This window comes from Rhodnius prolixus, unplaced genomic scaffold, assembly GCF_049639745.1.
Source record: "Rhodnius prolixus isolate KJV_2025 unplaced genomic scaffold, Rpr scaffold_9, whole genome shotgun sequence".
Taxonomy (NCBI): domain Eukaryota; kingdom Metazoa; phylum Arthropoda; class Insecta; order Hemiptera; family Reduviidae; genus Rhodnius; species Rhodnius prolixus.
The window spans coordinates 10,095,085-10,119,087 of NW_027411604.1; the positions used below are offsets into that span (position 1 = coordinate 10,095,085).

The 24,003-nt window shown below is 34.1% G+C and overlaps 1 protein-coding gene across 8 annotated transcripts in view; it reads left to right on the forward strand.

Moving 5' to 3' along the window:
* Positions 1 to 24,003, forward strand: part of Pkc53E (Protein C kinase 53E) — a 235,514-nt gene that overhangs the window by 111,773 nt on the left and 99,738 nt on the right. For all 8 annotated transcript variants that reach the window (XM_074128831.1, XM_074128830.1, XM_074128832.1 and 5 more), the window contains one exon: positions 2,985 to 3,067. In XM_074128831.1, the coding sequence (XP_073984932.1) occupies positions 2,985 to 3,067 (83 nt within the window). The remainder of the gene's footprint in view (positions 1 to 2,984; positions 3,068 to 24,003) is intronic.

A 24,003-nucleotide genomic window follows, 5' to 3' on the forward strand; every position in this document is an offset into this window, starting at 1 on the left:
TGTATACAGACTTAAGGAGACTTAATAAAAGCGGAAAAAGAAGTTATTATTTCTTTTCTTGATATTTTATCGATACAAACTTTGTTTTAATAACTTGATCAAAAGTTACTGTTATTCCGCCTCTTTCTCTGCCGCATACACACACAGAGAAAATTTGTGTATTTTAATTGGTTGCCTTCCATACTAGCAGGCGGGCGGCAGGAGTGAAAAATGCTTTCAAAAAGAACATTTTAAAGTTCTGCTCCTAGAGTACGCCCTGAGGCGACATTCCTTTTTTTTAAAAAAAAATTCATTTTGATGTTAATTTGTCACGCAAACTTAAGTTTTCTATTCTTCTCCATTTCCACAGCTTACCATTAATATGTTTATGTTCTTTGCATAAATTTAGTTTAAATTCTAATTAATGACGTCTAATATTCTTAAGATATAAAATGTTTTGTTTGTTTTAAAAATGCATTTAATTTGTTTTATTATAGAGCGTTTTTTGTATTACTTTTTTATTGTTTTACTTTGCATCTGTTTAATAAATGCAATAAGCGGAAATAATTAAGAAAAATGCATAAATAAGTTCATATACAATAAACTAGTAAACGTAATAGTAATAAATACGAGGTGTGGCTATTAAATAACGAGACTATTGCTGTAAAACATTTTATTTTAAATTTATACGAGGTGTGTTCAAAAAGTAACGGGAATTTTTAAATTTCGCGGGTTTGGAGAGTCTGATTGTAAAATTTTTTTTTTATTATGTTGGTACACATGCCCCTGAAGTACGATAAAATTTTCAGTAATATTCTTTGTTTACTTCTTAAGTGGCAGCCGTTAAGGTTAGACGTGTTTTTCGAGCTTGGCGATTTTTGTTTGTTAAAAAAAATGGATCAAAGGATTTGTATTAAATTTTGCGTAAAAAATGAAATAAAGTGTAATAAAGTGCGTGAAATGTTAATAAAGGCATATGGTGAGTCTGCTATGAGTAAAACAAGGATTTACGAGTGGTATAAGCGTTTCCAAGATGGCCGCGAAAACGTTGAAGATGACGAACGACCTGGACGTCCAAGCACATCAACAACCGATGAAAACGTGAAAAAAGTGAAAGAAATGGTTATGAACGATCGCCGAATCACAATCAGAGAAGTCGCTGATGATGTTGCCATATCAATTGGCTCATGCCATGAAATTTTTTCGGATGTTTTGGGTATGAAACGTGTGGCAGCAAAATTTGTTCCAAAATTGTTGAATTTCGAACAAAAACAGCGGAGAATGGAAGTTGCTCAAGAGTCACTTAATGAAGTCGACAACGATGCGGATCTACTGAAACGTGTTATAACAGGTGACGAAACATGGGTTTACGGATATGATGTCGAAACTAAGGCTCAATCGTCCCAGTGGAGGCATTCTGGATCGCCAAGACCGAAAAAGGCTCGACAAGTGCGGTCGAATGTGAAGGTTATGCTCACTGTGTTCTTCGATTTTAATGGCATAGTGCATCATGAATTCTTGCCACAAGGTCAAACAATCAATAAGGAGTACTACCTACAAGTTCAACGCCGTGAAGCAATCCGAAAAAAACGCCCGGATTTGTGGCAAAACAATTCATGGATTTTGCACCACGATAATGCACCTGCTCACACTACATTGCTTGTTCGTGAATTTTTGGCCAAAAACAAAACTTTAACGATGCCCCAGCCTCCATATTCGCCAGACATGGCTCCATGTGACTTTTTTCTATTTCCAAACATAAAGAGAACATTAAAAGGCCGTCGTTTTACAAGCATAGATGACATTAAAAGCGAATCGCTGAAAGAGCTGAAAGCTATCACAAAGATCGAGTTTCAGAAGTGTTTCGAGGATTGGAAAAAGCGCTGGCACAAGTGTATTGTATGCGAAGGGGACTACTTTGAAGGCGACAATATTAATGTAGACGAATAAATAAATATTTTTTTCAAAAAACGAAAATTCCCGTTACTTTTTGAACACACCTCGTATATATTTAGTTATTATCACCTTCAATATACACCCCTCCCCTATCCCTACAACGCTCCATGCGAATTTACCATTGTTCGAAACAATGCTGGAAGTCTTTTTCTGTGAGCTCCTGCATGATGCGTGCCGCTTTTTCTTTCACAGCTTCAACGGACTGAAATCGTATTCCTTTTAATGCAGATTTGACTTTGGGAAACAGATAAAAGTCATATGGGGGTCAGCTCAGGCGAATAAGGCGGATGGCCTAAAACTGGGATGTTGTACTTGGCTAGAAACGTCTTGGACAGACAATGCAGTGTGAGCCGGCGTGTTGTCTTGATGGAGAACCCATGATGACTTGTTCTTCCACAAATCGGGGCGTTTTTTTTCCTTACACTTTCACGGAGTTGAGCAAGCACTACACGGTAGTAATGTTGATTAATTACAATCGATATTTTCATCCGTTTTGGACGTGGAAGGGCGACCCGGGCGGTCATCATCTCCGACGTCTTCTCGGTCATCTTAGAAACGCTTGAACCACTCCAAAACTGTGCGCGCGTGATAAACATTCATCGCCATAAACTTCTTTTAATAAAAGATAAGTTTCAGTAGCGGTCTCACCAAGTTTCATGTGAAATTTCACGACAATTTGTTGCTCTACTACATGTGTAGTATCATGTTTTCGGTAAAACGAAACTAACACAAACTTACACAAAGAACGGTTCCGGTCAGACAGATTTCTCTACAATAACACGTTTGACGCTGCAATCGAAAGAGAAGGCTTTACGCTGCACAGCTGTCGGTCGTTAGGATTTGGCGCATGCATAGTTCTTCTGTAGCAGCATCAGTCTCGTTATTTAATAGCCACATTTCGTATATAAGGAAAATACCAAATTTGAAGAAAATATTTACTTACAAATTTCACCCTAATAATTCTTATTTTAATAGTTAATATTTTATTTATTTAATTATATTTCTTCTATGGAAAATTATAGTCTTATCTTTTTGTTTTCTGTTAACAGTGTGCAGTTTTGTGGTTCACAAAAGGTGCCATGAGTACGTGTCGTTCACGTGTCCTGGCGCAGACAAGGGGCCAGATTCTGATGTAAGTTCATCCATTTCACGTATATATATTGTTCCACTTGTAACTGGTTTATTTTTATAATTTCTTTACTTAAAAAACCAAAAAATAGATAAATTTAATAATTCCAGGTTAGGTTGTTCTTAAAGTCAGTGAATATTTTTTTAATTAAGGAAATGCTAGAGTTTTGGATAAAGGTTTTTTCTTCCACCTTGAGGACTTTATCCTAATTTATCCATAGTTCTTCGAAATTATTTGGATTAGGGAACAATTCTTTCGGATTATTTAAAAAAAATAATAAAATAACAATAATATTAAAATAGTTTTAAAAATCAATTTTTAAAAACAGGCCCACAGTAAATTCAATAAATTATGCAAAATTAATGCATTACAACCGGCCAAAAACAAGTTCGCTCTACATCATATTTTTTAAAATATGATCCACCGCTAGCGCCAGTGTTGTAACATTTTAACAGACAAACTAACTGGTTAGCGGTGAACATATAGAAAGGGGCATACTTTGTAACCAACATGGCCTCAAGCCTCCGCCCAATACAATGATAGCTTCAATAAATGAAGCGTTTATAAAGTTTCGGACTTTTGTTGCCCGCAGGTCTGACTTTTCTAATGCAGTATTTTAGTCCACATCAAATAGACTTATTCATGTAATTTATTATGCAAGCTTTCTTTCTCTATTTTAATTAATTTAAAACGATTTAAGAAAGAGGTTGACTTAATGACTTAATAATTATTTTAGTGGACTTAAATTTTGATTGTAATGACTGACGGAAGCGAAATTGTTGCCTATTGGTTTTATATGAGTCAATGGGCGCATTCAGCAGACAAGAGCGCTACGGAACTATCCGTTGAATGGCGCACTTTTAGCATCGCTCTCACAACATATTGTGGGAGCGGACGCCATCTTATGGAGCGGAAATTTTCTATGCTACTTCGACGTTCTATCGCTACTAGCAAAGTACGTGTATTTATAAAAACAAGTTTGAAATTTTTCCAATTGTTTTGGTAATTAAACGCAACTCTCCCAAGATTACCAAATAATTATTAAACCTTCTTGTTTGTAACAGATGTAAAATTAATTTTTAGCCATTTTGTGAATGCTTGAGAACATCTAAAGCTCTTAACAGTTGATATTTCTTAGAAAAATCACTCGGAAAACGACTTATTTCCCGATATTAAGAAAAAATACTAGCTTTACTGCCTTGGCACTATTTTTAGTAGAAAGGGGATGAAAAAAAACATAAAAATAACCTATCGCGTGCTCTTCTTTCTCTTTGATAACAAGTTAAAAAGTTGAAATATGATTAATAAATACCAGATTTTGAAATGGCCTAGCACCTTTTGATTTAAAAGACGAGTTGTTTTTTATTTGACCGATTCCTCGCCAATCTTATTTCGAAAAAAGGTTATGTTTAGGTTGTATTAGTAGCAGAGTGTTCAGAGAAATAAAGCGCTCCCTTTGGGAGCGATCTGGTAGCGCTCTTGTCTGCTGAACGCGCCCAATAGTTCTCATGATTAGTTTTGATCATGCCAACTACTTCCTGTATAAGGCCCCATGTGGGACTGGAGGCTCAGCCACTTCCGCTCTCCATCTCTGACCTAGAGCTTCTAAATCGTCTTGCTTATCTTTTAACCAATTTCATTCAGAGCCTCCTCTCCGTCTTTTTCTCCATCAGGATGTCTCACACAAACATCGTTGCTATAAACTGGCTCTCGATCACCATTCAGCAAAACTTCTTGGTTCAATTCTAACCGTGTAGCCATCTTGGACCTCTTAAAAGTTCTAAATTTTCCTTCTTAAAAACTTTTGTTTTTCACTTCAACAAATTTTTGTACCGTCCATTTTAGTTTAATATTCTTTGGTAACGGCTGGCCCGCACCAGGTTGTTTAGTAGATTCTTATCCTTTACTGCTCAGGATGAACATTTATTTCTAAACGCTGACTGCATATTCCGGAAGTGCCCATAAAGCTGCCGCAATATTCTCCACCTGTTTTTAGTGGTTGAAATTACTTTCAATTATTTTTGATTCCCTTGACATTTCCAAAAGAATACCCGCAGATGAGGGAATATTCTTAATTTTTCACATATAAGTCGAGGTAGGAAGGTTCTTAGAGAGGCTCTTACCTTATTCGTAGATATGTTGCAATTTTTTACAGGCTTCTCCTTTAAAACAATGGGGAACCGAATGGCCTCCAAATCTGTAGAGGGAAATAATTGCCAAGGGGTTTCTTGGTTCAAAAAAAATGTACCCAAATTGGTTGATCTGAATAATTGATCATTTTTTTCTTCATCATTAAAGATAAATTCTTTTTCTGGTTTTAAATTATAGTTACGTATCACACAATTAAATTGTTTAAAGAAAAGTAATTAAAAGTAATTGCTATAGCTCATATTGTAATGAAAAAAAGAAAAGTTACACAACACTGGATGAAAAACAAAGGAGAAAATTTAAGTTAAAAGTTTTCATTTTATTTAATACTTAAAACGAAAAAAGAATTGAAAAAGAAAAAGCGGCAACAGTATAGTTAATATTGTTGGAAGATCTTTCTTTTAAAAAAAAGACGAGCAGAAAAAAGGTACGAGAAAAAGAAGTAGGACTTTGTTTACTTAATTACGTCACAGAAGTTAACTTTTCCATTTTCCTCTCTAGACAGAAAGTTGTTAATTGTTTTTCCATCTTTTGCTATAGAACAAAGAAAGTGACTTGCGGCCATTAAAAACTTGAAGAGTTATACGTCGCTCAGTAAAAAACTCGGCCAGATAACACTATTATCAAATATTTACAGCCAATTGTTCTTCAACTAATTATTCGTCTGTATCCATGTTTTCTCTGGGGGTAAATTGTTATTATTACAATATTATGGAAAATAATAATAATAAGAATTTGTATTTAAAATTATTATTATTATTATTCACTTTATTAGTACATTTACAACTGCAAGAAATGTTGCATCAAGTAAATTTGATGAAACGGGTCAAGTTCTCATGAATGTCATGTAAGAGCAACCACCCATTGATGGAACTCTTTCTCAGTGGATATTACACTCACAACAGTAGGCCCCTAGGCCACTTCCGCTTCAAGCGACGAGGAGGATTGTCTGGAAGGTGTGGAGAGGAGAGTTGTTGTACAAGAGGATTAGGATGGAGAGAGCTAGGAGGCTGCGAAATTTGCGGTAGCGAGACTTTATTAGGTCAGTGACGAAATGGATGTGAAGGTCACAGTGTGTATGGTAAGGTTAGAGATGTAGTAAGGAGCATTCAGGATTTTCCGTAGGATTTTAGACTGTAGTATCTGCAGGCGTTTGGAGTTACGAGGGTTTGGTTGATCCCCACACTTCAGCTCCGTATATGTCCATATGGGGTCTTAATAGTGTCTTGTAAATTGTCAGTTGGTGATTCAAATCGAGTTTGGATCTGCGGTCTAATAGTCTAGTAATTAGCTTGTAGCGTCTGTTCACATCTTGTCGTTTTAGTCGAGTATGTGGGTTCCAGGTGAGTCTCTTGTCCAATGTACAGTCCTAAGTATCGTACTGGAAGAATCTTTACACCGTTCAGTTGAACTGGTGGACTCACAGATTTTCGTAATGTAAAAGTAATAAGCACTGATTTTGTTCATTAATTTTTATTTTCCATTTTCGGAACCAGGATTCGAGAAGCTGAGTTTGAATATTCTGACTGACTGGCTTGGACCGGATATAAATTTTTTAAATTCATTTTTCAATTATCTAGACTCTTTTATCTCATTTAACAACCTGTTTTGCTTAATATTTAATCGAGTATTATTTCATTAGTAAATTGGATTAGAATTTAATCTCAGCCTCTTTGAATTAACTTACAATTTTAATTTATTCTAAAATGGCATAAATAACCTTAAACCATTATTACGTCTTTTTATTAATTCGTAATATTTAGAAATAAACTGTCCTCTTCAAGTAGCCAAAATGTAAGAAATAAAGGGTAAATACGGCGCTTTAGTTATGCTAACTGTAATTACATGGAAGAATTGCGGTAATAGTTGATTATCTTCGCCTAAAAGAACTGCTTTCAAATTTTTCATGTTTTCCTAAAGCTCCTTAATTGTACAAAAAAGGCCTTTACTGTATTAATATAATCGTATTTCACTTGTCTCGTTGATTTAAATTGATTTATAATTGATTTAAATATTATTCCATGTGCTGCGTATCGCAATAGCTAGGAGGGGGAAAAATTATGACCTTTCCTAAATTTTGGTTTTTACAATATATCGAACCATCTATACAGGAAATTGTAAACTAAATAACTAGAGGTAATAGACAAAACAATTCTTTTGTCTTATTCTATTAATATTTCTCAAAAGATATTTAAGATTTAATCATGGGAGCTGCAATAAGTTGTGTAAGAAGGATTCTACGTGTTGGATATCCAATTTCAAGTTGATCGTGGATATCTAAAAGTGGGAACCATTTTTTTTTTGGATTGAATTTCCTCTTTGCAGTATTTTTTTTTTTCTCTCTTTCCTTATATTAGCTTATTTTCTAAATAATTGGATACAATATTACTGCGATGAAATATACAACTAGTTTTTAATAATAGGCACTTTTATTTAATATTTGGTTGGATTGTAGGTGACCTAGAACTATCTAAAAATTAATTTTTACTCAACTTTAAGTTAACGGAAGTTCTAGCTGAAAATATTTTCTAGAAATATGGTTCTTGTTTTTCCCCATGATTAACTAACAAACTATGAAAGTATCGTTAAATTTTTTCAAGTATAATTGGTTTGTATTTATATAGTTACAAGTGGAACATTATTTTTAGTATTTATTTTTCCATTTTATTGCTCTATTACATTTTTTTTAGAGCTATTATAATTATTTATTGTAAGTTTTTATAGCTTAAATGGAATACAACAGTATGTGTGTTTATTTAATTTTTTTTTATGGAAGTGATGTTTTCTTTTCTAATTATAATCAATATTTGGTTAGTTTAGGGTCCAAAAAATTTTCTTTCAATTGTTAGAGAGTTTTTCAATTTCCACTTTTCTATCTTCAAATAATTACTTTTTCATTTTTCACTCTGTTCAATTTAATTTTTATTAATCCTGGATATTGGGCGGGTTCATTGGGTTTTCAGCAAAAAAAAAAGGGGGGGAAAAGGGAATTTTAGTTTTTATGAGTTTTTGTTTTCATAACTGGTTAATTTTTAATTATTTTATTTATTTATTTATTAAATAATGCACAACATTTGACGGCTTGTTCGTCTACCCTCCAGTCAGTTAAAGATTATTATTGTTAACCATTTTGAAATATTCAAAACCAGATAATCTCCCTTAGTATGGTGATGTGTAATTTGTTTCAGTTTTGGATTGTGTGGTGCCGTAAATTCCATTTTTTTAATTTTTAATTTATTTAATTTAAAGTAAAAATGATACTTTAACTTTTATACTTACCATACAGCATGCTTATCTGCGATTTAGGATGCAGAAATTGATAAATTTCTATTTAAAAAAAAAATATATATATATATAGGAAACTCAAAACACCTTATATTGAATTTCATTTTCGTAATTTTTTACTGTTTTAACATTTCTATGAAGTTAGAATTACTTCTTTGAAAGAAGCCAAATAAGCTGCATTACCCAATAGAAATAAAGAAATAGATTAAAGCTTTGAAATGTTCTCAGTTTACATTAGCCTAAGTACTATGTGATTTCAATTTGGTTACGACCAAAAATTTAAGTGAAACTTTAATAATTCGCTACGTCAGTGTTATTAATACAATCTCTTAGATGGGTTACGCAATTAGATGGTATTCATTGTCCTCTTGCGGGTAGATCTATCTACGCGGACGCACTTATTTGTTGGCTCAGTTAGGGAGAACGTTCACAGATCCAGCATATCCTTCATATTTGTAGAAAAATTATGTTAAAAATGATTGCAACTTAAGTTTGAGCGTTGCCATTTTGGGAAGATGACATCAGTATCGTAGAAGGGAGGATAATCTAAACTGGTCTTAGTTACTAGTTGTACCTTGAGACTGCTTAGAAGACAAGATATATCACCCCGACCCCTTACTATCCTTCATAATTTTGCCACAGACCAAAGCGGTACTCTTCACTTAGTATATTGCAGTTATCTAATTGATATCTTCTTTCAGCCTTTTAGTATCTATGATAGCCATTGAGTAGCCGGTAAAAGTAAAGATAAGTTATGGTAGGTTAAATTACCACCTGCTGAAGGTAAAGAAGATTGGCTTCGACAGCGTCCAGTTTCTCTTAAAGTGCTTTCTCCATCCATGCGGAACCTTTCTCTTTTTTCTCCATTCAATGGTGATTAAGTGATAAAGTCTGGCGTAGTCAAGTTGTACTCAATTTTCTCATCAAATTCTTGATAAGAATTGATTATTTTATTGTATAAAACTTTCCCAAAATAACTTTATTGGTTTGATGGCGGTCAATAAATATTGTAAACGAATTTGTTTTTCACACCGACGTTTCGGTGAATATATTATCGTCTTCAGGGTCTGTACAAAAGATATAATACATTAATGTAAATCCAAAACTAATGAGTACAAACAAAACTGAGTAAATACAAGAATAAATAAATATTTTTTAGAAAAAAAAAATAGAAAATTTAAAATGACTAGAAATAATATATGATGGGAATTTCTTAAAATAATAATAATTTTAATATTTGAAAATGACTAACATTATAAAATTTGCGTAGTTTAACTTTAAGCTACATCATCATAACTGTTGAGGATTCACGGAAAAGCGGGTTTATATAGAGGTAAGGGAGGGGTGAAAAACAATAGGGCTGGAAAAACCTTAGGTATGTGGTGAGTAATTTGTTAAGTTACGGCTTTGAAGAATATTGTTGTAGAAATTTGAAAGGTTGTTCGTGTCTGTCCTAAAGTTGATGGATTTTTGTTGTTGTTTAATGTGCCTCAATTTCTAATATGTTGTGTTTGTTTCTGTTAGTGTTAGTTGCAAGTATGGGAAATGTTGTCAAAGTCTAATTCGTGTTGCAGATTCTAGATGGTGTTTAGTGAGAGCAGATATTGTATCGAAATGTCGGTGTGGAAAAAATGAAATTTGTTTTACAATATCTATTGTCCACAATTCAATAATTACCAATAATTGGTTTGATTACCAATATGACGTTTGCTCCAAAATCTTCTTTAATTATTACCAACTTTTTATCCCAATGGAATTCATTTTTATCAATTTAAGAATCCTTAAATTAATAAAAATAATAATGGAAATAGTATTAATTAGAAATAATCCTGGTCTATAGAATTATCTGATCTCTATATTCCCTCACATCGTACTTCATCCTTTGACAAATCGTTCCTAATACGCGCTACCTCTCTCTGGAACTGCTTACCATCATCTGTCCGCCATGCTCCTACCCTTTCCATCTTTAAATCCCTTCTGATCAATTATTTCCTTTCTACTCAGCTTCCTCCGAAATAATAATTGAATGCGGTTTATTTCCTTAATTTTAATTATTATTTTTGTAAATACGAGGGTTGTTTGAAAAGTCCGTGCAAAGTCAGAGAGATAGCAGTACTGACGCGTATCGGGGTTATGTTTAGTTAGTAGCATCTCCTGGAAGAACACACACCAAGTTTCAGCCAGATCGGTCTATTTCTTTGTGTTTGGCATTCGTTTGAATCGAGGAAGTCGAGTGATTTTCAAAAAATGGACGAAAAAGAATTTCGTGTGTTGATTAAACACTACTTTATGAAAGGCAAAACGCCTCAGGAGACTAAAGAGAAGCTTGATAAACATTATGTTGACTCTGCACCTTCGATTAGAACAGTTTATAAGTGGTTTCAAAATTTTCGGAGTGGCCATATGGGTACAAGTGACGCTGAACGTTCTGGACGCCCTGTTGAGGTTACTACTCCAGAAATCATTTATAAAATCCATGATATGGTAATGGATGACAGAAGAGTGAAGGTGCGTGAGATTGCTAGTGCTGTGGGCATCTCGAATGAACGGGTACATAATATTTTGCATCAACATTTGGACATGACAAAGCTATCCGCAAGATGGGTGCCGCGATTGCTCACGCTTGACCAAAAACGAAATCGTGTGAAGTGTTGCAAGGACGGTTAGCAGCTGTTCCAGAAGAATCCGCAGGACTTTAAGCGTCGTTTCGTCACTGTGGATGAAACATGGATACATCACTACACTCCTGAGACCAAAGAACAATCTAAACAATGGGTTACCAAAGGGGAATCTGCGCCAAAAAAGGCGAAGACCGTTCCTTCGGCCGGAAAGATTATGGCGACTGCCTTTTGGGATTCGCAAGAAATAATCCTCATCGACTATCTGGAAAAGGGTAAAACTATTACAGGTGCATATTATTCATCGTTATTGGACCGTTTGAAAACCGAGCTGCAAGAAAAACGCCCACGATTGGCCCACAAAAAAAGTCCTTTTCCATCACGACAACGCACCAGCTCACACCTCAGCAGTTGTCCCAAAATTAATGGAAATAGGGTTCCAACTCGTTTCACATCCCCCCAATTCTCCAGACTTGGCTCCCTCGGACTACTATTTGTTCCCCAATATGAAGAAATGGCTGGCGGGAAAAAGATTTTATTCAAACGAGGCTATTTTTCAGACTTGGACAAATCCTATTATTCGGAAGGGATCAACAAACTAGAGCAGCGTTGGACGAAGTGTATAAGCCTAAAAGGAGACTATGTTGAAAAATAAAAAAGGTTTACCCCTAAAAATTAAGTAGTTTTTTTTTTTGCACGGACTTTTCAAACGACCCTCGTACTTACTTATTTGTTTGTATATAAATATCTAAAATATAGGCTAAAACCAATAGGGCTTCCAAACTGTACACGTATTTATTCTAAAGGGACAATAGTCCCTGGATAATAAATTTATTTTCATTCATTAAAATAATTAAAATAAGGTTAATAAAACCCAGAATTTTAAAATATTTTTTCAAAATTCGAAGCTTGAAGTAAATTTATAAGAATTAGAGTCAGTCGTATAAGTGTTCTTAACAGATTTTTTATTTGTATTTTTTAGAGTAGAGAAATATTTTAGTTGAACTCATAGTGAGAGATCTGATTAATATTGTATATTCGGAAAATATCTTCCACGGCTTTTCAGGAGCGGCCATTTTGCCCAAGCCTCATTAATGCAAATTACTTTTCTTTTTTCTTTTTCTTATTTTCCATCCCTCCATTTTTCCTTTTTAATTTTGAATGTCTTGAATATGATGGTCCAGATAATTTAAATTCCTAGCCATAGAAATGGGGACCAGAAAATAATTTAATTAACTGCCGTTTTTAAATAATTTGGTTTATAACAATTTTTGGTAAATACCAAATAGAAAACTAGATTTAACTTTAAATTATATTGAAAGATCTAAGAGAATAAAACATTTCTTTGGAACAGGGCACCTCTGGAAAACGACGGTGTACACACACAGTCTCTCTGTCCATGTTGTATTTGTATGAATGATGTAAAACTAGTGGATACTGTACACAAAGTTTTCTGCTGTAGATTCGTGACTTCTCAGATGTTCCAAGTAGATTGCGTGATGAATCTTAATGTCTTCATACATTATCAAATATCTTACACTTTGCTTCAGAAGTATCGTTAACTATTTAAAGTACATAGAGTTGAAATCTGATTTTTTATACTCCATAGATCTGAGAGATTATCTACAAAACTTATGCTTGTGATGTTTCTGTAATGTTCCTTAATGTTTAATAACTGTGAGAACATTACAGAAAAAATAAGATGTACAATCTGTTATTAAAATTTATTTAAATAGGTTGGCAACACTTTTTTTAATATTTAAACAGTATATTGTAAAACACATTCGCTTACGGATACTTATTTAACATACTTCCGTTTCTTGTTTTAATAATTATCATTCTATATTCTTAGCAAATATACCTTAAATGCCATTGATAATACGTGTTAACTGATTTTCACTTTGTCTAGACAACTTATCTTTCGTTTTATTGTTCCATAATGTTATAGATATCATTTCGGCGCTTTTTTTTTTTTTAATTTAAGGCGCGTCAACATCTGAGATTATTAGCGCCCGGAGTTTTTTCAGTGCTCTGTTGATCTCCGGACCTATGTTCTTTCGTTATAGTTAGTACAGTGAGGTGTTAGAAGCTGGATTTGAACTCAGGATCTCCGCATTGGAATCCAGTAAAAATGCTAAACTCTTGAGCTTATCCCCTTTACTATTTTAGTGATCCTACTATTTCTCTTAAGAAAAAAAAATCCTATCTACAGAAGACCTAAGCCTGGATTAGTTGACCCTTTTCTGTTTTTCAGGAACATCTTTCAGACATCTGATTGGATTCTTTGCACTGGGCATTGTTCTTTATGGAGACATTTTGGAGCTTATTTTCGGAATCCTTTTCTTGAATTACGAAATGGCAGTTGGTTGATTAAAGAGAGAGCATAGACTTAATAAATCCATATTCACCGCGACCTAAAAGATCTATTACAGCCTTCTGATGATGTTGAGAGAGTGGATGGTGGGCTGGAGTTTGCCTTTGGGGTTCGCTAGCCCCGTGCAGTTGGACACATCAACTGTCTTTTTAGAACCTAAGTTTATTTTATGGGTATGAGAATCAGTGCAAGTATTCTTAGTGATGAATTTAGTGGCATAGAAGAGGGAATACTCTTTCATCTTAAGATAGTTCTTTTAAGACATTAGGAGAACAGGTTTAAATCATTGCGAATCGATTGGCGATTGTGTTTTGAATAGAAGAACCTTCTTTTCTTTCCCCCAACTTCCCGAACAGTCCTTAGAGAGTATTGAACGCTAATCCAGAAAAAAGGGGGTTGCAGGACTAATAAGCAAGTTGCTACCTCCTTGCATGGCAGTATGTCGGCCATCACATTATCCTCGAACATAACTTGGCGTCCAAAATAAGGCCTGAAATGTTCACGAATGAAATTAATATTTCATAAATAGGTGTGATTAGATTTGTGTCTGTTGGCTGGGCAATTAAATTCACGGTTGTTCTTAATAATGACCGCCATAAATGGTGATCAATGGTGACACTCCAAATATGAAAGAGAAAAAAGTTCTAATGTTGAGTGCAATGTGAGTAGCTGTAGTAGTGCACGATGAAATGGAACTGTGTAAATGTTGCTGGTTGGTACAGTAATCAGTTATTATTGACGATAGAATATTGTTGAAAGTGACTTTGTATAATACAATAGAGGTGGCCAGTAATAAAAACGATCTAATGGCATCCCAGACACTTCTAGTTCTTTGTCACACGTACTATTACGGCAAAGTACAGCTAAAATGGTGAAGCTATTTATTTTAATTCACTAAACTAAGTATAACCGATAAGAGCGCACCACCAGTCTGAGCTAGCGTATTTCACAAAGTGTAATTTGTATACTTCGTAAGAGAACTGAGCCAGCAGCAATTGCTTCTCTTTTCAATGGTGTAGTTGTTTGCTCTGGGTCACGATAGTTATCTAATCGATAGTTTCCATTTATATTAACATTCTTACCCGTAATCATTTTCTTTCTCATTATGTATTTTATTTTTATTTTCACTAACTTTTTCCTAAGAGGAAGTGAAAATTTTGAAATTTTAAATTTTGAGGTCTCGTCCCAGTATTAACAATTAAATAACAGTTTCTAAGGGTCCACCCCGAGCTTAGATGGTTCATTGCTCCTGCAACACACTATTCTTGATGCTAGCTGGTTTCCGTTACTATCTTGGTAGTCTTTCGGAAAGCATTCAGATTAAGATTAATGACAGTCGGCTATATCACATTAAGATATTTCTTTAAAAATTCCACCCTGAATTGTCTACCTTTCTGCATTTATGGTGTCCTTTTTTACCTGTCCTTTATCAAACTTATAACTTCTTTCTTTTCAGTTCTTCCCGGTATAGGCTCCTCTTTTAATAAAACTGCATTGATCCTTTACTGCTGTCTGGTTCTTTTAATACCCAATGAGGAGTTAAGATGAACTGCGTAAAACAGACAATTTACGAACAATTCTTGCAGCTCTATTTTGAAACTGGGTATAAGAGGAACAGTTTAATGCCTCCAATTTTCATCTCTTATAAACCAATTTCTGGATGTAGCCTTTATTAATTTTTTATTATTAATTTCCACGAATTTTTGAAAAACTTCGCTCACAATTTTCAGTTTCTGGATAGCATTACATCCATCATCCCGTTAGTTGGACTTGACAAAACGGATTTTTGTTTGGTAATTTTTAATTTTACTGGCAGTAGCTGATGTATTCGTACGGTCATAACGAACGTTAGACTTATCGTTGTTCATTCTTTTTTGGTGACTGATTCATAGTTTCAATAGGATGAAAAAATAATTGCCATTTCAGTTGTGATACATTTATTCTGCCGAGCTTTCGACCTAGGGACTAGGTCATCTTCAGGGCTAGTTTACAATATACTGTTTTACATCATTAGTGGGTTGGTGTGTCTTCTGTCTTGTCTGTTCATGGACTGAACCTGAAGGCAAGACAGAAGACACACCAACCCACTAATGATGTAAAACAGTATATTGTAAACTAGCCCTGAAGATGACCTAGTCCCTAGGTCGAAAGCTCGGCAGAATAAATGTATCACAACTGAAATGGCAATTATTTTTTCATCCTATTGTTAGACTTATCATTTTAATGGATGATTCAATATTGATTGTTGGCTATCTAGCATGATGTTTGCGTCATTCCCTTTCTGTATTAATTGTTGCGTTTTTTTTTTTTGAATATTTGAAATTTATGTAAAGCTGGTGAGCAGTTTTGGAAAATAGAACAATTTAGGGTAAAAAATTCGTGTTCTATCATCTTTTGTTACCCCTTCCACCTTATTAAGACCAAAGGGAAAATTAATAGGTCACTGGTTCAAGCTGAACCAGTAGAGCAAACTGCCCTTTAATAAGACTAGAAGATTTTATGTTTTCATTTCCAGCAGATGTTGCGTCTAATTGGAAAGATACGAGTATTTTAGACATGACAGTGGTAATTGATACGAACAGCTATGAAAGTGATATTGTTATGAACAGTTTTGACAGTAATTACAGAAAAAAAGAGTATTTTTTTTTAGATATTTCGATGGCTTTAGTATCGTTCTGTTATTCTATAGATTCTGTTCCGTTAAAGAGCAAGTTATTTTTTTGAGGGCAAATTCGACCAACTTTCCAAATCATGAATTAGGTTAGGTATAATGTCTGTTAAATATGCAAAAGAAAGAAGTTATTTTTTTGAGGGCAAATTCGACCAACTTTCCAAATCATGAATTAGGTTAGGTATAATGTCTGTTAAATATGCAAAAGAAAGAAGTTATTTTTTTGAGGGCAAATTCGACCAACTTTCCAAATCATGAATTAGGTTAGGTATAATGTCTGTTAAATATGCAAAAGAAAGAAGTTATTTTTTTGAGGGCAAATTCGACCAACTTTCCAAATCATGAATTAGGTTAGGTATAATGTCTGTTAAATATGCAAAAGAAAGAAGATATTTTTTTGAGGGCAAATTCGACCAACTTTCCAAATCATGAATTAGGTTAGGTATAATGTCTGCTAAATATGCAAAAGAAAGAAGTTATTTTTTTGAGGGCAAATTCGACCAACTTTCCAAATCATGAATTAGGTTAGGTATAATGTCTGCTAAATATGCAAAAGAAAGAAGATATTTTTTTGAGGGCAAATTCGACCAACTTTCCAAATCATGAATTAGGTTAGGTATAATGTCTGTTAAATATGCAAAAGAAAGAAGATATTTTTTTGAGGGCAAATTCGACCAACTTTCCAAATCATGAATTAGGTTAGGTATAATGTCTGCTAAATATGCAAAAGAAAGAAGTTATTTTTTTGAGGGCAAATTCGACCAACTTTCCAAATCATGAATTAGGTTAGGTATAATGTCTGCTAAATATGCAAAAGAAAGAAGTTATTTTTTTGAGGGCAAATTCGACCAACTTTCCAAATCATGAATTAGGTTAGGTATAATGTCTGTTAAATATGCAAAAGAAAGAAGTTATTTTTTTGAGGGCAAATTCGACCAACTTTCCAAATCATGAATTAGGTTAGGTATAATGTCTGCTAAATATGCAAAAGAAAGAAGTTATTTTTTTGAGGGCAAATTCGACCAACTTTCCAAATCATGAATTAGGTTAGGTATAATGTCTGCTAAATATGCAAAAGAAAGAAGTTATTTTTTTGAGGGCAAATTCGACCAACTTTCCAAATCATGAATTAGGTTAGGTATAATGTCTGCTAAATATGCAAAAGAAAGAAGTTATTTTTTTGAGGGCAAATTCGACCAACTTTCCAAATCATGAATTAGGTTAGGTATAATGTCTGCTAAATATGCAAAAGAAAGAAGTTATTTTTTTGAGGGCAAATTCGACCAACTTTCCAAATCATGAATTAGGTTAGGTATAATGTCTGTTAAATATGCAAAAGAAAGAAGTTATTTTTTTGAGGGCAAATTCGACCAACTTTCCAAATCATGAATTAGGTTAGGTATAATGTCTGCTAAATATGCAAAAGAAAGAAGTTATTTTTTTGAGGGCAAATTCGACCAACTTTCCAAATCATGAATTAGGTTAGGTATAATGTCTGCTAAATATGCAAAAGAAAGAAGTTATTTTTTTGAGGGCAAATTCGACCAACTTTCCAAATCATGAATTAGGTTAGGTATAATGTCTGTTAAATATGCAAAAGAAAGAAGTTATTTTTTACAAAATTCGTATCATTCTATTTCCCTCTCTATTATCACAGAATAACTGTGTATATTAGTTCTAGTTTTTGTCTTTTATTGATAGGTATTCGAAAGGAATCTGATTTTTCGATTTGGGTGTAGATATCGATTAACCTAGATTCCAACATGAATTTTTCTTGTTTACAATTTTCATCAGAATATAGAGTTTTTCCTTTTCAAATATGCTGTAACGGTATTTGAACACATTCTTTTTATAGCTCAATTATTTGGTTTTCAATTATTCTAAAATTTGGTCCAAAATGTTCGCTAATAATTATTTTCTACACATTTCAATAATTTTGTTTGCCCCACATCTTAGATATTACTCCAGAACGACTTCCATATTCTTAAGCTTAGCAGTGTCAGGAACTATCATTATCAATTTAGTGTCCTCCATCTTCAGTGACAGTACGTTTATGAAAGATTATGAAGAACACTGAGCCACGAGCGTGGTCGCTCCTTCAGACTCTGCGCTTCTGTGATTCTTATGGTCTCATCATTAACATTACATCTTCTGGCTGACTGGGTGAAGTTTTAACTTCTTAATGATCCATTTCTTAATGTTAATGCAACAGGATGTACATATTTGTAAAAGATATCCAACTATAGTATACTGAGACAAATCTCCTTTCGACGAATACAGTTTAGGACTTGGGGGAAAAAAATTCAAATTAATAATATATCACTGCAAGATGGAGAGGTCCATCCTAATGAAGGAACTTGTCCTGGTCGAAACGTCGTTGATATATAGAGAAAGACGAGTCCTCATAATCAAAATTCTATCCAGGAAAAGAAACTGTAGTTACCATTCTAGTCTCCTGGTTTGTAACCACAACTGTGTGTAACCTCCACTTGGATTATCCTTTGCTTACGCAGCGTATCATCCACTGATGAGGCCACATATCCGTGTTTATATAATACAGATTAGACGGGTTCTAGTCAGCCCTACACCTTAACAAACCAGATTTCATAATTTAATAATATTGGTATTTATTTGATGGCGCTTATCCACTATTCATTGAAGTCAGTAATGTTCAGAAAAAAAAAAAAATGGTAGAAACATAAATTATTAAAACTTTTGATATTAGAACCAGGCCCAAAACTACCCTCAAAGTTTAAATTTTAATACAAGAATTTAGTTAAGTATTTTTGTTTTTTTAGAATATGTTTACCACATAATTTGGTGCTTAAAAAGTTTGTTTTTTTATATATATTCTAGTAAAGTCTGGGCTTCGTTATTACATTCTTTCGAACAACATCATATCTCTCTTCAACTCTCGCTTCTTGAGCAGAATTAAACTTTGGTAACTTTTTCATGAAATCCTAAACATTATATATTACAGTATTTTATATCTTAATTTGTGTTATTCTATGCGTTTATAATTTGAAATCAGTTGGTCGCAACAAATAAGGTAGTTTGTGGATTTTTTTTTTAAGGAAGTGCCTAAAAAGTTGAATCTATTGCGACCTAAAAACAACTTTTGCAGCACTGTAAATGTCTCCGTTTGTGCTCTTCTCAATCTATTCACTTAGTGAATCTTCTAGAATGTTGGTTATGAAAAGAGTAGGGTAAAATAGGGTGAGATGGCCACCATTTTATTTGGAGGGTGCCTGCAAATGTTTGGTAAGGGCTAGGCTTACTTTATTATTATTTTTGGAAACCTCATACGCTCTCAAACATAAGATGAGGAAACAATTTCAGAAAAAATGCTAAGGGAAACATTTTTTTATTCTTACAAAAAAAAAAGAAGGCAATTGGCCATCTATCCCCCCCCACTGGGTTGGGTGAGTTGGCCAATGTAACTTGGGAGAGATGGCCACATATTGTCAATGAAATTGCACTAGTAAAACGTAAAAATAACGGGAAAAAATGAATGGTTACTTAATATTTACTTATTCTTCTTCTTTTTAAATGCGCTTTTACTACAATTTCGGCAAGCGTATGCAAAAGAAGAGCAATTTTCGTGGAACCACTTCCGGCATATTATGCATTCCAACCACTCTTTCTTTTCTGGTCTTGTAGCTTTCCCCATATCCTGTACCTTAAGTTTCTTCGATTTCTAAAATGGCATCACTTTCCTCTTCAAATTCGATTCCTGTTTTGTCCTCTTCATCGGAACTTGGGGAAGATGAGCATTTTCTTTTTCGGACAATCCTTTCTTTCAGAATTGTCTCTTTGGGGATGGTATTTCTTGTTGGTTTGGATTTCTTTGCAACTCTGTTTTCTCGGGTGAAGTTAATAAAGTGGCAACAGACTTGGCTCGTTTTCTTGCAGAGACGACAGTTTGGATATGGGGTTAATACGATCTCAAATTTTCTTCAGTATTATTTCCGCGGTTAGTGTTCTTGTCTTTTATGCTAAGTCGGCATTTTTCTGCATTGAATTGGAAACTGAGCCAAAGTATAACAAAAAAAAAAGTAAAAATAATTGGCCATCTATCCCTACTGTTTGATGGCCATCTGTCCCGAATGCTAGAGAGAGAGAGATGGCCAACATGATAAACATAACTCAACGCGTACTTTTTGACAGTTTTAGAAGTTAGGATTCATTAATGTATACTGCACTTTCCTAATATGTAAAAAACAACACTAAAATTTCGACACATACATTCGCTGCAGCACGCAATATGCAACTATCAAAAAATTTTTTGTTGAGACGATAATGTTTTTATTCTCTGAGTTAATTAATAACGCGTTGACGCAGACTAAAATGAACTCACTGTAGTCAGACATGAAGGTTCATCACTGGAGAGGTCACGCAGCGCCGTCGGACGACATTTCGGTTAAATTTCGGCTGTTGGCCATCTCACCCGACTTTACCCTATGAGGATTAAACGAGGTTTCGTACGATGGTGCTCTAGAACTGAGCTATTGGTTCCTATATTATTAATAGTATATTATTAATTGTGAATATTCGTAATTGAAGCTCCCAATTCTGAATCATGGTTTCCATCTTTAGCAGATTCATGTTGATTAATTATTTCTTTACACCATTCATCTCACATTAGTTCTCAGAATTGTACAAAACTTACAAACTTCATTGTACTAACTACAATTATGTACAAACTTAATGACTTCCTAGGACCCCATTGTAATTGCCTCTCTGCTGACGCAGGAGTTCTAGTGATTGTCCAAATAGAATTGTTGGAAATCCATATTTGAGAGACCCCCGCACCCCAAAGATACGAAGTTTTGGTTTATCTCTTTTAAATTTTAATTAATAAGGATTATTGGAAAATATGGATCAGGTAGATGGGGGATCATTTAGCATGAGCTGATTGAGCATTTTGTAATTTGTTGGCTTCGCCCAAAACCTACTATTTTTTTTGGAAGCTGGTTAGAATTAGTACCACAACTAGCCAACACGGAACTAGTTTCTATTGGCGCTAATTCACTCGCTTTTTAAATTGATTTTTGATTATTTAATAGTAAATTTAGGTTTTTATTTAATAGTTACGAGTATAACATCCATTTATTTTTCTTACTGTAGTAAGTGAAATTGACTGAACAATTTAATTCTGGTTGGCTAGAGCTTTTGAAATTTCCACGAGATAATTAAAATTTAAATTAGAGAATTATAGAAGTCTTAACAAAAGGGTGAGGTAGAGACTTGGAGTGGGTGGAGGGGGTGAGGGGGAAGGCATGAAAATTGAAGTTCCGGTTTATGTAGGGAGATGATAGGGAGATAGATGTGAGATATGACTTTGAATAAAACAAACAGCCCAGTATTGTGATGAAGAATGAATTAGTATGGAGGAAATGAAGGAATGTGTTTCCCCTTTTAGTATGAATGAATTATTTACTTACTCTACTTAAATTGTAAAATATTCAATATGGCGCCTGCCACTTGGAAATATGTCTCTTTAGCTTAAATAAACAAGTATTGTGCATTATTCAATTTGTATTATTATTGTTAGTGAATTTTCTGATTGATCAAAATATTTTATTTTATACAAAATCTGATATGAACACTCACACTACCTTCTCTTACTTGTGGGGCGGCTAGCCCCCTCCTCAAAAAAAAACGGAAGTCGTAGCCTAAAATTTTAAGATAATTAAAGAAACAATCTAATTATTTTTAAGAAATCTACAAAGAACTTAAATTTGTATTTGCTTACAGACTTCCCTATGTATTTAGAACTTAATGTACTTAGAGTACATTAATTAAGAAATTCTCACTTTTTCTTTTACGTAAATCGTATACATTACTTCCATCTATCCAAGCCTGGTCAACGTCGAAAACAGATTCTATTTAAAAAATAAAATGAATCGTCAATTTTAAAGCAAATATAAATAGAACAGGATGTCAGGTCCTGCATATGTTTAACCTTCCAATTAAAACATCCATTTCAAATGTTGTATGCAATCGCAAACCTAACCTATAATCCAAGCCATGTAAACACCAAATAAATAATCTATTTAGGAATAAATTTAAAAATAATATGTTCACTGCATAAACATCGATGAACTCCATCTTTTTGAAATATTTTTAATTTTAAGTGGTCATAGCACTCGGTTCAGTTGTAGCTTTTAATATTTTTATAATAAATTTCCCAAATAATAAAGGGTTAACACCATTAAAAGACGAAAGTTTTTTGGCCATTAAATAATAAATAATTTATATTTCAGAAGCCATTTTGATTAACTCAGTGCTCTTTAAATCGTTTCTAATACTATCTTGGACCAGATCTCCTTGTTCAGTATGTCCGAGAAGCTGTAAAAATCTTGTTATGCCAAGTTTCATGCCAGTATCTTTACATCTTAAACTTCTAGTCACCTAGTATTGTCAGGGAGTCCTCCAAGATGGATTGAAACACTGCTGGGCTACGTGATCTTCTTAATGAACTCAACTGGCTCGGCACAATAAAGTCCGACTGGAGTGGGTGCCGGGCCATGTGGGGATTAAGGGGAATGAAATAGCTGTACAGTTGGCCAGGAATGGAGGCTAGTACTCCCTTCATTGGCCCGGAACCAGCCCTGGGGATCACTAGTGGTGCAGTTCGTGAGGTTCTCAGGGATTGGATCTGGAGAGAACAGGAAAAGTATTGGGTGATGCTTCCTGGGTTATGCCCTTGTTGTGCAAACAAAGAACCAAAGTGACCCTAGGTTTGGGCAGGAATCAGATCACTCTGATTACAGGCCTATTCACAGGGCACGGAAGGTTGTTCAGGAAGCACCTGCTAGGGCTTATTAGATCGTGCAGATTGTGTCAGGAAGATGAAGAAACGGCCTCTCACCTGTTATTCGATTGCGTTGCAATAGAGAGACTGCGCTACGATATCTTTGGTACCTTGAGACCAGAGGAGATTATAGCGCCGAAGGAACTGGTAGGGAAAGCCCTCAACCTTCTTAGATGGGGAGGTTTCATCTACTAGACTTAAGGGAAGACACAATAAGCCTCTTCGAGAGCTGCAGTGTCGTGGGGCATGGGTCCCGTCCCGTCGTTCAAATCTAATCTAACTCAGTGCTCTAATGCAAATCGTTGCAATAATTCAACTCAAATTCTGTAGTAGCCGCTAGTTGTTAACTGAAAATTTATTTGAATTTATATTATAAACGGGAATTTTAAACAGATAATACACATTATTTCGTCGCATTTCTCCACTTTTTTGTTTTATAGAGTTAATCAAGTTGTGCAAAGAACAGCTCATCTTTAATATCCCTTGAACAAAATTTATTAATTATTACTGTAAGATTCAAATCAATTTGGGAATCAAGTCCCAGGCCATTTTAATTGACGTGATTTGTAGGATGAGCAATTCTTGGGAGCTATTTTATTAAATAAGTATCTGTAATAGCTCTGGAGCTGTATGTCGGTTGCACTTTGAACTGTTTTGCGCACGTCTAATGTCAGAGCTAGTTAATGCACCTGGATTGTTAATGTCGTCCGGGTATGACTTGTGGATCGATCCAACTTAATGGAGTAGCTTGGTGCTAATGTTATACCTATTTAGTATTTCATATTGTCACAGCTTAAATTGATAATAACTATGTGCTAATACAATTGTGTTGTATTCACAAATATATGTTGTATTCTCTTTAATTGGCTCATAAACGGTGTTTGTAATTATTTCGTTAAATTTTTTATTTTAATAGGTAATGGGATGTAATAAAAACGAGTTTTGTCTCCTGTTTTTAAAACAGCTTTTTAACTGCTTCATTTTTTGTTTTATTTTTAGCTCACGAGCTTTTACCATTCTAAGGAG